Source organism: Phocoena sinus, chromosome 11 (assembly GCF_008692025.1).
Source record: "Phocoena sinus isolate mPhoSin1 chromosome 11, mPhoSin1.pri, whole genome shotgun sequence".
Classification (NCBI taxonomy): Eukaryota; Metazoa; Chordata; class Mammalia; order Artiodactyla; family Phocoenidae; genus Phocoena; species Phocoena sinus.
In genome coordinates, this window is record NC_045773.1 from 93,906,797 (window position 1) to 93,921,743 (window position 14,947).

Here is a 14,947-nt window from a genome sequence, read left to right on the forward strand (position 1 = left end):
TAATGTGACAGAGGTCATTTTAGATAGGATGGTCAGGCAAGGAGACCTGAGGAGGGGACATCTGAGCAGAGGCCTGAGTAAAGTGAATGGGCCACGAGGATACGTGAGGAGGTGGTGGTGGGAGTGGGCAGAGGAAACATTGAGTTCAAAGGCCCAGGCTCAGTCTGTATAGTGCATTGTGAGGAGGCCAGTGTGCTGGGATGTAGGGTGTGGGGAGGAAAGTGGTAGGACATACACGAGGCAGGGGTGGGGTGGGTAGGTCAGGTAGAGCTCTTCAGGCCATCCTGAGGCCTTTGGAGTTTATTCACTGGTAGCTGTCAAGCCTGGTGGGACATGATCTGACTTGTCTTTTAAAAGATCACTCTGGCTGCTGAGTGGAGAATACACACTATGGTGACCAAGAGTGGAAGCAGGTAGAGCGGTGAGAAGACGGATGCTGTGGTCCAGGTAGTGATGATGGTGACTCGGGCTCCCCACCACGGCAGAGAAGCAGTCAAACTCTGGATGTACTGTGAAAGCAGGGCAGACAGGACCTGCTGATGCTTGGTTGTAGGGTGTACAAGAGAGAGAGGAGTGCTGAGTGGTTCCAAGGTTTTTGGCCAACTGGTGGGTTGGTGGTACCATTTGTTGAGATGGGGATAATTGAGGGAGCAATGGTTTGGGAGATGGGTTGGAAATGAAGCATTCTGTTGTAGACCTGTAAGCTTGAGTTGCTGCCAGGATTCAGTTTTACCTTCTGTGAAATGGGGATCATGTTTATTTTACACATTTCTTATGCGAATTAAATGTGATCGTTTTCTTTTCATATTATGTAGATGGAAGGTTTATTTTTATTCACACTGCAGCTAGGGATAGAGTTCCCTTTAAAAGAACAGAAACAACTCCCTCTTAGTGTCTATGTTGCTGCCCTTGTACAATTGTCTCTCCCATCAAGGAATGTTGTTGATAACAGACCCACTCTCCATAATTATTTAACATTTATGTAGAGCTTACTATGTCCCAGACACCATCCTAAGGACTTTATAAAACTAACTCATATAATCCTCCAAAATCCTTGGCGGTATACACCACTATTACTCCAATTTTACAGATGAAACTGGCTCAGAGGTGAAGTAATTTGCTTAAGAGCCTATAGCTAGTAAGTACCACAGCCAGGAGTCAACCCCAGATGCTCCAGCTCTGCTTTCAGCCCCAATGCCGCATTCTACATCCTCTGCTCCATGTAAGCGGTGCCATCATTGACACGTGACCTGGCCTCTGGGTACTGAGAAGGTGCCTCTTGTCTAACCTCATTGCCTGCACCCCTGCCCCTGTGGGCGTTCCTGCCTCAGTTCTTCAAAAACCTCTGCTCTAAAGAAGGCTGTCGGTATTGATGGCAACACGCCTTCTGTCTCAGCCGCCCCAGCACTGTGTCCTCTGTGCCTTTTTCTAAGGCCCTGAGGTCAGCCTCATCCCTGTACTGTTATACACGTTTTTTTGGTAACCTGCTCTCTCCACACACCCCACCTCATTGCCAGCTGTTACAAGTTGTTTTATTTTATTTATTTGTATCTGTATTTTTTTAACATCTTTATTGGAGTATAATTGCTTTACAGTGGTGTGTTAGTTTCTGCTGTGTAACAACGTGAATCAGCTATATGTATACATATATCCCCTTATCTCCTCCCTCTTGCGTCTCCCTCCCACCCTCCCTATGCCACCCCTCTAGGTGGTCACAAAGCACGGAGCTGATCTCCCTGTGCTATGCAGCTGCTTCCCACTAGCTATCTATTTTACATCTGGTGGTGTATATATGTCCATGCCACTCTCTCACTTCGTTCTAGCTTACCCTTCCCCTCCCCGTGTCCTCAAGTCTATTCTCTACATCTGCGTCTTTATTCCTGTCCTGCCCCTAGGTTCTTCAGAACCATTTTTGTTTTTTTAGATTCCATATATATGTGTTAGCATATGGTATTTGTTTTTCTCTTTCTGACTTACTTCACTCTGTATGACAGACTCTGGGTCCATCCACCTCATTACAAATAACTCAATTTCGTTTTTTTTTTATGGCTAATATTCCATTGTATATATGTGCTGCATCTTCTTTATCCATTCATCTGTCGATGGATATTTAGGTTGCTTCCATGTCCTGGCTATTGTAAATAGAGCTGCAATGAACGTTGTGGTACATGACTCTTTTTGAATTATGGTTTTCTCAGGGTATATGCCCAGTAGTGGGATTGCTGGGTCATATGGTAGTTCTATTTTTAGTTTTTTAAGGAACCTCCATACTGTTCTCCATAGTGGCTGTATCAATGTACATTCCCACCAACAGGGCAAGAGGGTTCCTTTTCTCCACACCCTCTCCAGCATCTATCATTTGTAGATTTTTTGATGGCCATTCTGACTGGTGTGAGGTGATATCTCATTGTAGTTTTGATTTGCATTTCTCTAATGATTAGTGATGTTGAGCATCCTTTCATGTGTTTGTTGGCAGTCGGTATGTCTTCTTTGGAGAAGTGTCTATTTAGGTCTTCTGCCCATTTTTGGATTGGGTTGTTCATTTTTTGATATGGAGCTGCATGAGCTGTTTGTCTGTTTTGGAGATTAATCCTTTGTCAGTTGCTTCATTGCAAATATTTTCTCCCATTCTGAGGATTGTCTTTTCGTCTTGTTTATGGTTGCCTTTGCTGTGCAAAAGCTTTTAAGTTTCATTAGGTCCCATTTGTTTACTTTTGTTGTTTTAAAAGCTTCCAAGTATCACACTTTTCACTCTTGTGTTCAGGCCGACCTGTGCCACATTGAGCTGAGTGCTGAAGACGAGAGATGCACATGACAGGACGTCTGACATCTCCAGAGACTTAGGACTACAGGCCAGGTCCCCTGCCTTTCAGCGTGAGTCACCCCTCCTACCACCAAGTGGGGGCAAAACAGGCATTCAGTGAACATTCATTCATTTATTTAGCAAAAGTTTATTGAGCGCTTACTACGAGCCAGGCAGGCAGGATGAGAGGTGCCAATATGGCAGGAACCCAGACGTGCACACAGTTCCCACCGCTCCAGGGGCGCTGGGCGAGCCTCGGCAAGGCCAGGCAGCTCTTCCGCCAGGGCTGGGGAAGGGAGCAGAGGGTTGAGGTGGGGGGACAGGAGAGTGGAGGCCGCGGAAAGGGGCAGCGAAGGAACCAAAGCCCGAGGCCAGAGGCTGGCTTGGCTTCTGGCCCAGCGACCCCTCCGTCTCCAAACCCAGACGTGACACACACGTGCCGCAGCCGCTTCGGTGACCCCTACGCCATTGGGGCCGCCCAGCACAGCAGCGTCTAGGTGCGTGCCGACCTCCGGGGGAAGGAGAGCTTAGCAAGACAACACCGTCTGGGGTGAAGGCGGCTGGACGGTGCGTGCGCGGCCGGAGAGGGTGGCGCACGATTGGAGGCTCTCTTAGAAGGAGAGGGGAGAACTCCCCCGCTCGCCACCCAAACTCTGGAGCCTGGATTCCGATCCCAGGCCTGTTGCTTACCTGTTACGCGACCATGCGCAAGTCCCTGAACCTTCCCAGGACTCGGTTACATCATCGGTTATATGGGTTTCCTATAACCTTAGGGTCGGTGCGAGGAATAAGGGAGAATGCAAAGAAAACTTCTTTAGCGTGATGCCCGGCACGGAGGAAACGGTCTCGGAGCGGAGGTGGTAATTACCCTCTGCTCACACCTGGCCTTGTGCCCCGGCCTTCTCGGGGCCCGGGCGCCCGCAGATCTCTTGCAAGGCACAGATGACTAGCCTATTAGGGCGCGCCCAGACTCGATAGATGTATTGGCTTGTTTGGGGCGGGGCTTGGAAAAAGGCGAGGGGAAGAAGGAGGTGGTGGACGGCGAAGAAAGGGAAGACGCGAAAGGCAGGAGGCGAGCTAGGTGGGGCGGGGAAGGAGCCGGGCGTGTTCTGGGCCCGGGCGCAGCACGCACCACGAGCCCGCGGCAGCGGGGGCGGGGGCGGCGCGCGGCGGCCAATGGCGCGCGGCGCTGCGGCGGGGGCGGGGCAGGAACCCCCGGCCGCTGACAGCCAAACTCGCCAACTCCGCCCTCCCGCGGGATCCCGGAGCCCTAGCCTGCCCCCGGGCCCAGGCCGCCCGAGCCGCGCGGCGAGCGAACATGGCAGCAGAATGAGAAGGCTGGCCCCAGGTCGTGGCCGCCGCCGCGCTGCAGCTCCATATCCACGCCCGGCGCCCTCCGAGCCTCCAGCTTAGCCGGCCTCCTGCTGGTCGCCAGTGCATTTCATTCGGAGCGGCGGGCGGGGAGGAAGGGGATCCCCGCAGCCCGGCCGGTCCGGGCTGTGGCAGTGTGTCGAAGCTCCTGCGTGCGACTCGCAGGCTGCGGAAACGACGCGGGGGAGAGCCGGTCCGGGCTGCGGCGGCACGGGCGCGGGGATGAGCCGGCCATGGAGCGACCTCGGCGGGGCGCACGCAGCCGGCCCGCGCTGTGGCAGGGACGCCGCCTGAGCCCGGGCTCCGCGGGGCTTCGGGGCCGCAGGCGCGCCGCGGGGGGTCCCTGCCGCCGCCTCCGGGAAGGACGGGAGCCCCGCGTGGCGGACACTGCAGCAGTCACCGTACTGAGGCGCCCGAGCCTGCTCCGCCTGCGGCTCGGTGCGCTCTGGGCACCCGGGCGCCTGGCCCGGTGCACGGCGGCTGGCGCACCGCGGCGAGCCGGCTGCGGGACTGGCTAGAGGGCTGTGCGTGCGCGTGTTCGACCGGAGATCCGAGCTGAAAGCAGAACCAGGCGGGCCGGAGCAGCCATGCTTCCCGGGGTGGGCGTGTTCGGCACCAGCCTCACGGCCCGTGTCATCATCCCGCTGCTGAAAGACGAGGGCTTCGCGGTGAAGGCGCTTTGGGGCCGCACGCAGGAGGAAGCGGAGGAGCTGGCCAAGGAGATGAGCGTCCCCTTCTACACCAGCCGCATTGACGAGGTGCTGCTGCATCAGGACGTGGACTTGGTGTGCATCAACCTGCCGCCGCCCCTCACCAGGCAGATCGCAGTCAAGACCTTGGGTGAGCGACCCCTCCCCCTCCGCCACCCCATCCCCAGCCTCGCTCCTTTCATCCCCTGCTGCTTTTCTCCTCTTGCCCTCTCTTCATCCCGGAAGCTTACATGGCATCTACGCCGACCCGGGCACCTGAGATCCCACATCCCACTCGGAGCTTTCTCCTTCCTTATCCCTGGCCTTCCCCACACCTACGCTTCCCTTCTCCCTTCTGGCACCACCTGGGCGCGCTTTCACACGCGCGTGGCGCCCAGGCTGCAGGAGGCGCGTGTGTTCCGGGGAAGTCGACCAGGCTGAGGAAATTCTTAAGATTGGGGACGGGCTGCCCTGAGGGAGACAAAACTAAGTCGCCGGCTGAGTGTGCAGTGCCCGAGTGTGTGCGTGCGTGCGTGCGCGCCTGCGAGAGGCGAGTGCGCGCCCAGGAACGCCGTAATAAAGGGCCCACACGTGTCTCGGGTTTTCCTGGGGGCGATCGACTGCCTGACAGTCAGCAGCTGTGGCGCCCTGCTAGGGTAGTTTCTTTCTTCCTGCTGGGAGTTAGTTTAGTGGGAGATTATAGAGATGTGACAGTTAGCTGGAATTATTTCCTCTTCGCTGAAAGCAAGGATGGTGAGAGTGGTTGGATGGGGGCGGGGGATCTATTAGGACGTCTTCGTGGCGGGTGGTGGTGGTCATAGGTTAGTAAAGACTAATTTGATAAAAGCAGAGGGAGTTAACTATCGAGTGCGGCAGCCCGAGAATTGTCTTCCGCGCAGATTTGGGGTAGGATCTTAGAATTTTAGGGGATGAGCGCAGTAGTTCCAGAGGCACGGATGCTTTGTGTGGGGAAAGGCCCCATGCTACCAGTTTCATGTAGAAGAATGCAATAGTCCCACCTTAATTCCCCGCAGGAGTAGTTCCTAGGCCTGGTGACAGGCAGGTTGGGGGTGAGCTTACCAGCCTTCACCGTCGGGTTCCCCCACCTAACCCAGGCCGACTGGACCATCTCAGGGCAGAGTATCAGAGTCCCTGCCGTGCCCAGAGGAAGAAGTGCATGTTTTTTTGTCCATCAGCAGTCCTCACACGAACCAGGAAGGCTGCTCACTCCTTAGGTCCCGAGAAAATGTTATTGCCCACCCTTGAAAGTTGGAATATTTTGTTGGCCAGGAAAGAGACAGAACTTAGAAGGCAAAAGAGTTAGAAAGCAAGAACTGGGAAGGAACAGAAACCAAGGGTAATTTATGCAATCTTGGAAAGAATGTTTTATTTTTAAAAACAGGCATGGATTTAGGGTAGGTGGCATGTACATATATTTTAATTCTATCTTCTGAGAATTATGACCAGAATGTAGAACTCTTTCTCCCTAGAAAACCACTTTCATCAGGCCATTCCATTCTGTTGTGGACTCCAGTGGGACATCTGCAGATTGCTAAGGAGACCGTCCAAGGCTGTCCGTTTTCATGTTAATTTTATTAAGCTTCTGACCTTTGTTGCCTGTTTTCTTTGGCCTTGAATGGAATGTCATTAGGTTCTGGCCAATATTTCTTTTCTGTTTGATCGAATATATACGTTGGGTGGCTTACGTCTGTGCTCACAGTGGATCTGTGCATGTTCAGTAAATGATCACCATCTTATAGCATAAATCTAGGAGGGCAATTCATGTAAGATGGGTCCGTCTCGAGCCCCGTCTCTGCTAGAGGGCTTACAACCTATCACATCAGAAAGACCTTGTTGTCACATCCCCCCCTCTCACCACCCTCCCCCTCCCATCCCCACCCCAGCACAGCCCTCCAGGTCAGACCCGCAGAGCAGCCCTAGAGCGTGTCTCCTGGAGGGTGGCAATTTGGGAAACAGGGATGTTCCTGTTTTCTGACCATCTCTGGTACTTTAGCCATGAAAGCATTTGGGGGCTCTGACTTTGGGAAGTGGCACAAGTTATACATCACTGGAAACTTCTTCTGTTCTTATTTTCAGAAACCCCTATGATTTTTTTTTTTTCCCTTGACAAGACTGAGGTGGGCTACCTTTTCAAAACCAAGTGTCAGAGGCGTAAGAAATAGCCTTGCTTTAATCATTATGACTGAGGAATAGGGGTTTGTTCATATTTTCGTGCTAAGTCTTGGGCTTTTTACTTTTATTTAATTCCCGATTTCACAGGTGATCAGACTACCTGATGCTGAGGTAGTCTCTGCTTGTAGGAAATGTGGGGGCTTTGGATTTACATGTGGCTGGACCGTAGGCTTGTTCCAGGCTTCATCTTCAGTGGAAAATCCCCAGACATGGCTCTTCTTCCCATTGTACCTGCGAATACCCGGTGGGGCGGTCATCTTGGTGTGCTGTGCTGTTACAGTTAGAGGTTCAACACATACGACACAGGAAGTGAAAAACCCCGAACAGTTATTGGGCCAGTCTGGCCGTTGGAGGTTTGTAGATATTAGTGGTTGCCTAATGTTGAAACAAGCCAACCTTGACTAGTCCTGGCCTCGTCGTCCTGTCCTCCTTGGAGTTGCTTGCCCGGCAGTGGTGAGAGATCTGTGGCTCTGGATCCATACTGGTCATGGGCCTGTCGAGGTGAGGGGCTGTGACCAGTATGGAGGCATAAAACTTGCAGTCAGTTGAATCACAACATCTTCCTTTGATTTCTAAAAGCTCCTTGAAATCCCTTCCTAAGCGAACGAGGCATTTCTCTGTTGGAGAGACTTTTCTGCAATGTATAATTTCTACAGCATCCAGGGCTGCCTCTTGTTATGTACCTACTGTGTGCAACGTGGTAAGTGCTCTATATGAAATGTTTCATTTCTTGACTAAAATAATCCTCTAAGGTAGCTGTTTGCCCCATCTTACAGATGAGGCTGGAGTTGAGTTGCTCAAGGACATGTGTCTCCCACCAAGTCATTGCTTCCTCTCCCATCCCCTAAACTTGCTCCTTTTGCACTTACTTCTGTCAGAGAGTGGCAGCCCAGGTGAGATGGTTGGAGGGATCCTTTGTTGTGTGTCTACCCCACTCATGGAATCAGTTCCCAAATCTGGTTGATGCCAACCCCTCATCCCTCTTGTATCTGTTCCCTCTTCTGCATCATTGCTTCCTTCGTAGAAGGAGCTAGGCCCTGACTGCATCTGAATTAAGCTTCAGTCTGCCCCTCGCCACCCTTGCCTCTATCCACCTTCCACTCTGCTGCCAAGAATTACTTTGAAGAACTGCAAACCTGATCACATTACTGCTCCCCCATTTCATCACTTCTAGGAAAAGCCCCAGCTTCTCGGCATGACAGGCAAGACCTGGCCTCTGACGAGCCTGCCCAGCCTCATGTCCTGCTGGTGGTTCTGGAACCCCACGCGCTTCAGCTAAACCAAACTGCAGGTGTTTCCTGGAAAGACCCTTGTTCCTTCATGTGTCCGTGCCTCTGTCAGGAATACCCTTCTGCCTCGTGTGTGTGATGGATTCCTGTTCATCCAGCCTCAGCCCCAGTGGTATCTCCTCCCGGAATCCTTCCCCTTCCTCAATCACGCCCCCCACCCATACCCTTCTGTAGTCTCAGCACTGCGTGCCTCCATCTTTTCTTGCACTTACTTTAATGCATTTGCTTAAAAAGTAGAATTTATTTAATTACTATAAATAGGTTATAGATTCATGTGGTACAAGTTTCAAGTGCTCTAACACACTTGAAATAGTACACAGTGAAGAGGAAGTGTTCCCCAGCTCCATCCTTCAACTGGAGGCAATCACGGTTATAAGTTTTTTTGTCTCCTTTTGAAGACTTTTCTAAGTATGGACTGGTGAATATGTGTGTTGAGAATTTGAAAAATATTTTTCACACAATTAGTAACATCTTATACTCACTGTTATATACTTTGCTTTCACCATGCAACAATATGATCTTGAAAATTTGTGTATATATACACATAGATGTATGTTTAAAACTCAGAAGGTAAAAGTATCCTCGCTCCTGTTTTTGGCTGCGTGGTATTTCACTGTATGGGATAAACCAAAATTTACTTAAGCAGTTCTCTATTATTCAACATTTAGGTTGTTTCCAAACTTTTGTTTTTGTTTTATTTTATTTTTTTATACAGCAGGCTCTTATTATCTATTTTATACATATTAGTGTATATATGTCAATCCTAATCTCCCAGTTCATCCCGCCACGTCCCCTCCCCCTTTCCCCGCTTGGTGTCCATACATTTGTTCTCTACATCCGTGTCTCTATTTCTGCCTTGCAAACCAGTTCATCTGTACCATTTTTCTAGAGTCCACATATATGTGTTAATATACGGTATTTGTTTCTCTCTTTCTGACTCACTTCACTCTGTACAACAGCCTCTCGGTCCATCCACGTCTCTGCAAATGACCCAACTTTGTTCCTTTTTATGGCTGAGTAATATTCCATCGCATATATGTACCACATCTTCTTTATCCATTCATCTGTCGATGGACATTTAGGTTGCTTCCATGACCTGGCTATTGTAAATAGTGCTGCAGTGAACATTGGGATGCATGTGTCTTTTTGAATTATGGTTTTCTCTGGGTATAGGCCCAGTAGTGGGATTGCTGGGTCATATGGTAATTCTATTTTTAGTTTTTTAAGGAACCTCCATACTGTTCTCCATAGTGGCTGTATCAATTTACATTCCCACCAACAGTGCAAGAGGGTCCCCTTTTCTCCACACCCTCTCCAGCATTTGTTGTTTGTAGATTTTCTGATGATGCCCATTCTGACTGGTGTGAGGTAATACCTCATGGTAGTTTTGATTTGCATCTCTCTAATAATTAGTGATGTTGAGCAGCTTTTCATGTGCTTCTTGGCCATCTGAATGTCTTCTTTGGAGAAATGTCTATTTAGGTCTTCTGCCCATTTTTTGACTTGGTTGTTTGTTTTTTTTAATATTGAGCTGCATGAGCTGTTTATATATTTTGGAGATTACTCCCTTGTCCACTGATTCGTTTGCAAGTATTTTCTCCTGTTTCCAACCTTTTGCTTATACCAACTTGTAATGAATAATCGAGGGCAGATGTCATTTTGCACACGCCAGTGTGCTCGTAGAATGACTGCGTGAACTCTTTATCACAGTTGGCGATAATCTCTCTCATTTGTTTGCTTGTTCTTCTCTTTGTTATTTGTCTCCCCAGTTAGAATGTAAGTTCTTTGAGGGGGTAGAGCCTTTGTCTGCTTGGCTCACCCAGTTGCCTTATCTCCCCTAGACAGTGCCAGGCACTGAGTCACCTCATAGGCACATTATAAATATTTCTTGAATGCCAAATGAATGCTTTTCATCGAATGAGTGAATGCTTGGCTTATCAAGAGGATGTGTCGATCAGTACAGAACATTTTTGTCCTGCATACAATAGCACAGTACCTCTCAAGCTTTAATTTGCGGTTGCATTACCTGGGGATCTTGTCAAAATGCAGATTCCAGGATGGGACCTGAGATTCAGAATTTCCATCCAGCTCCCAGGTGGTTTGGTTTGGTTGCTGCCACAGCCAGACACGGAGGCGTGATGGCTCTCTGCCTTTGGGAAAAGAAGACATCCACGGCCTTGAGTTGTTCACCTGGCAGGAGAGCTGTGTTAAAATACCTGTTGCCTTTGTGTGTCATGTGGCGACATCTGTTTTCATGGTCCCTGCCCTGGTTTTTGGAGATAGTAGTGCAGGCTCCCTGGGGAAAGTCTCTCTGGGGGATGGATGGCGCTTTGGGGATAGTGAATAAGGCTGCAGAGTTTCATTGAGCCCTGACCTTGCTGCACACGGATCTTGCCCCAACTTGTTTGGCATCATTAGCCGCAGACTGGGAGCGCTATGTCCTTTTCTGCCCTACTTCACAGTCTCAGCAAATTGCTCAAGGTTGAGAAGGGCTGCTGGGACAGGCCTGAGAGAGTGGGAAGGAAACGGGTCCGCACTGGTCATGGTTGCCACACTAGCGGAGATGGGGCTGCAGATAACGAAATTGTGTATTTGGACTTGACAGTCACCATCGGAAACTCCAGCAAACCCTGCATTTCCTGTGCTTCCTTCAAGTCTGTTCTCTATCTATGCCTGTCCGAAGACTGTAGTAAATGTGATTGCATTTTTCTCCAAGTTTCCGCCCCTGAACCTGGAGAGACATGATTTCGGTCTGCTGATTTGGTTTAGAGTTGAGGAAGCTCTGGGGCATTATGTAAATGAAAGAAATGACTCTGTTTGCCGTTAGGAAAAGTCGAGCATCGCCAGCCTCATTTTATCTAATTGAAATTAGGCTTGGGTGAGGGATTATTTCGTTGATGGTATCTGGCTTTGCAAACGGACAGTTCTGCAGATGTTTATATTGGAGCAGGGAGAAACCAAATGAAGAAGTTGGACATTTTGATACCTGAAACTGGGAAAGAACAACAACAAAAGTGAAAGTGAATAGCATGTTTTTAGGGTTCCGCTGAGAACGTAATATACAGGCGATTCGTTCTATATTTTGATGCAGGGAAATCAGGGTCCAGCAAACGGCATCGTGATTTAAGACGTGGTGATACACAAAACTAACTGGGAAGACTTGGCAGTTTACCACTGTGTGGCTTTGGGAGGGGTAATGTCCTTCCTGAGCCTCATTGTTTTTCATCAATAAAATGGAGCTAAAGATACTATCATATAGAGTTGATATGACAATTGAAATGAGGGGGGTGGATGAAGACCTAGTCCATGGCCCCCCCTTAGCTGTCTGCATAGACTCAATAAATGTTAGTTCTCCTTCTTCCCACTGTGGTCAGTGATTTAGCCTATTCCAAACGGTGCTTCTGAAGATTTATTTTCCCTCATTTTTCTCATGAGACGATTCCTTTCTGCTAGACTCAGAAAATACAGTTAAACGTTTTTCTTATTTTAAAAAGGAAATATGCATAAGCCAAGCTTCAGGTGCTGTCTTGGCTGAAAATCTAGTGCTTGCTTCACGGATACGTGATCTAGAAAGTGCTGATGGTGTTACCAGGAACTCACCATCCTCCTGTGAAACTTTATCATCACCGTGGGAAGGATGCAGGGCTGTCTCATGGAACTCGGGGCAGGGATGTAGCTGGGTCTCAGTAGGTACCTGGAAACCATGAACTCCTGGAATTTTACCATTTTGTGCTCTGCTCCTCTCCATGTGTCGCCTTCATCACCCATCCCTCTTTAGAGCAGCTTCTTCTGCTTCCTGGGCTCGTGTGATGGGCAGAACACTGTCCACATGTCGCTCCCAAACAGAAATATTACTGGTTCAGCCACCTGAAAAGTGCAGTCCTCGCCTTGCTCCCCACCCCAGGTGTCCCTGCTTGTGCCTGATGCTATCTCCGGCTCAGTCTTTTTGGAGATTATCTTGCAATGCGGGGGACCACTCTCCTGGAGGGCAGTGGAGGTGGAGGGATTGAGTGGTCATTCTGAGCTGGGCCACACTCCACAAAGGTGCTGATTATGAGAACATAGACTTGGGTGAAGACTTTACAGATGTAGACATTTCTTAATCACATAGGTTCTTTACCTACTTTGTGAAATACACATTTGGCATTTTGCTGCTCTTATAATGACCGTAGTAAAACAGCAGAGAGAAAAATATATGTCGTGATGAGATGATGCCAACCTTGTTAGCATTATTAAATGTAGGGTGTGCATATGTTGAAAGTCGGTGATGGGAGAGCAGGTAAACGTGACCCACTCCATGGAGTTTAATGGTCGTCTGTAGGTTTGCAAGCCTTGTTGAGTGCCACCTCCCGTGTGGCATGTGACAGCAGAGGACCACCAGGAGACAGAGACCCTTTGAGTTCAAGTATTAGCTTAGGACCTCTAAGGAGCCAGGAAAGACTGAGGTCCCGGAGGAAGAAGGATTTCTGCTTTCAGGCTGCTTTCCTGCTGGGAACTGCGACATCAGCTCTTCCTGGGTCTCCAGCCTGCTGGCCTGTCCTGCAAAGTGCCAATCCCCATCATGGCATGAGCCCCATCATGGCATGAGCCAATTCCTTAAAAATAAACCCCACCCCCCCTCTATGTATACATATCCTATTGGTTCTGTTTCTCTGGGGAATCCTGACGAGTACAGATTGTGGCTGGATCAACGCCGCCTGGCCAGGCAAGCTGGGCCATGAGACACCTGGCAGACGCGTCACACCGACGTGGGCTTGGAGAGACTTGTTGGTGGAGAAGCAGCTCTGGGGAGCTCAGCTGATGGTGTGGGCCCCTAGGAGAGCACTCACTGAACATCGTTCTCTAAGCCAGAAGACCTTGGGGGTGGGGGGTTCTTTTTATTTCAGACTCAAGCCAAAGGGAATGTTGGGAAGAGACTTGGCCACACTCACCGCTGAGAGCCACGCTGACCCCTCGCCCTGATGGTTCTACACCTGTCAACAGGGCTTTGGGGGAGTTCGTCCCTCAGGTTTGGGCAAGTCTGGGATGCCTTGGGGTTTAGACTTTCCTTGAGAATTGTTAATGAGTATGAAAAAAACGTGGAAAAATGACTTTACATTAAAATGATATGAACTGTTTTTTAAATTTCCAATTTCCAACGATAATAGCCCTTAGGCTATGGAGATGCTCTTGTCGTGAGCATAATATCCATAAACTGAAACTGTAGTTTTGAAGCCCCAGATTAAGTTGCAGCGTTAGCATTGCTTTTTAGAAAAACAAAACAAACAAAAACCCCAGCTTCACTGAGATATGATTTATATGTCTTAAAGTCACCCACTGTAAGTGATTTCATGATTTTTAGTAAACATATATGATTGTGAAACTATCGTCACAAAAAGGTTTAGAATACTTCCAGCATCTCCAAAAGTTTCCTCATGCTTGTTTTTGGACAATTCCTGCTCTCACTCGTAGCCCCAGGCAAGCACTGACCTGCTTTCTGTTTCTAACATTTTGCCTTTCCTAGCAATTTTGTATAAATGGAGTCATACAATATGTATTTTTTTAAGTCTGGCTTCTTTCACCTAGCATGTTTTCGATGTTAGTCTGTGTTGTTGCATGTATCAGAAGTTTATTCTTTGTTTATTGCCAAGTGATAATCCATTGTATGGATAGAACACATTTTGTTTAACCATTCACCATTCAATGGGTATTTGTATTGTTTTTCGCTATCGTGAATAATGCTGCTGTGAACATTTGCGTACAAGTCTTTGGTAGACCCATGTTTTCATTTCTTTTGAACAGATATCTAGGAGTGAAATTGATGGGTTATATGGTATGTATATTTAATTTTTTAAGAAACTGCCCGACTTTTCCAAAGCAGCTGTACCACTTTGTATTCCTACTTGCTAGGTAGGGAATTCTCATTTCTCTACATCATCACCCACACTTGATACTGTCAGTCTTCCTGCTTGTAGCCATTATAGATAGTGCATAGGGGTATCTCATTATGATTTTGATTTGCATTTCCTAATGACTAATAATGTCGGGCACCTTTTCATGTGCTCATTAGCCAGTCATATATCTTCCTTGGTAAAATGTCTATTCAGATCTCTTGACCATTTTTTTTTTTTTTTTTTTTTTGCGGTACGCGGGCCTCTCACTCCTGTGGCCTCTCCTGTTGCGGAGCACAGGCTCTGGACGCGCAGGCTCAGCGGCCGTGGCTCACGGGCCCAGCCGCTCCGCGGCATGTGGGATCCTCCCAGACCGGGGCACGAACCCACGTCCGCTGCATCGGCAGGCGGACTCTCAACCACTGCGCCACCAGGGAAGCCCTCTTGACCATTTTTAAATGGGGCTGTTTGTCATCTTGCTATTGAGTTAGTAGCAATGGTTTTTACGATTTTGTTATGTTGTTAAGTTAGGGGTAGGTTTCTGGGGGCTTTTAAAACTTCTCTCTATTTTTGATTTTGGAACTAGATACAGCTGAACTAATTCTCCATCCCAAGTGAAATTAGCTTTGCCAAATATTCATTGAAATGGTTCACTATTTAAAAGAGCGAGACAGTCATGTGAACGGATGCTGACACTAGCGCTCCCGCATTGCCCTGGGCCCTGATGAGATA

At 48.8% G+C, this 14,947-nt stretch overlaps 1 protein-coding gene across 2 annotated transcripts in view; it reads left to right on the forward strand.

Moving 5' to 3' along the window:
• Positions 1–4,039: 4,039 nt before the first annotated feature.
• GFOD1 (glucose-fructose oxidoreductase domain containing 1) overlaps positions 4,040–14,947 on the forward strand; it is a 105,172-nt gene continuing 94,264 nt past the window's right edge. For both annotated transcript variants that reach the window (XR_004352140.1, XM_032648224.1), the window contains exon 1: positions 4,040–5,014. Coding sequence is in view for 1 of the 2 variants with exons in the window: in XM_032648224.1 (XP_032504115.1) it covers positions 4,762–5,014 (253 nt within the window). In the remaining variant the exon portion in view is untranslated. The remainder of the gene's footprint in view (positions 5,015–14,947) is intronic.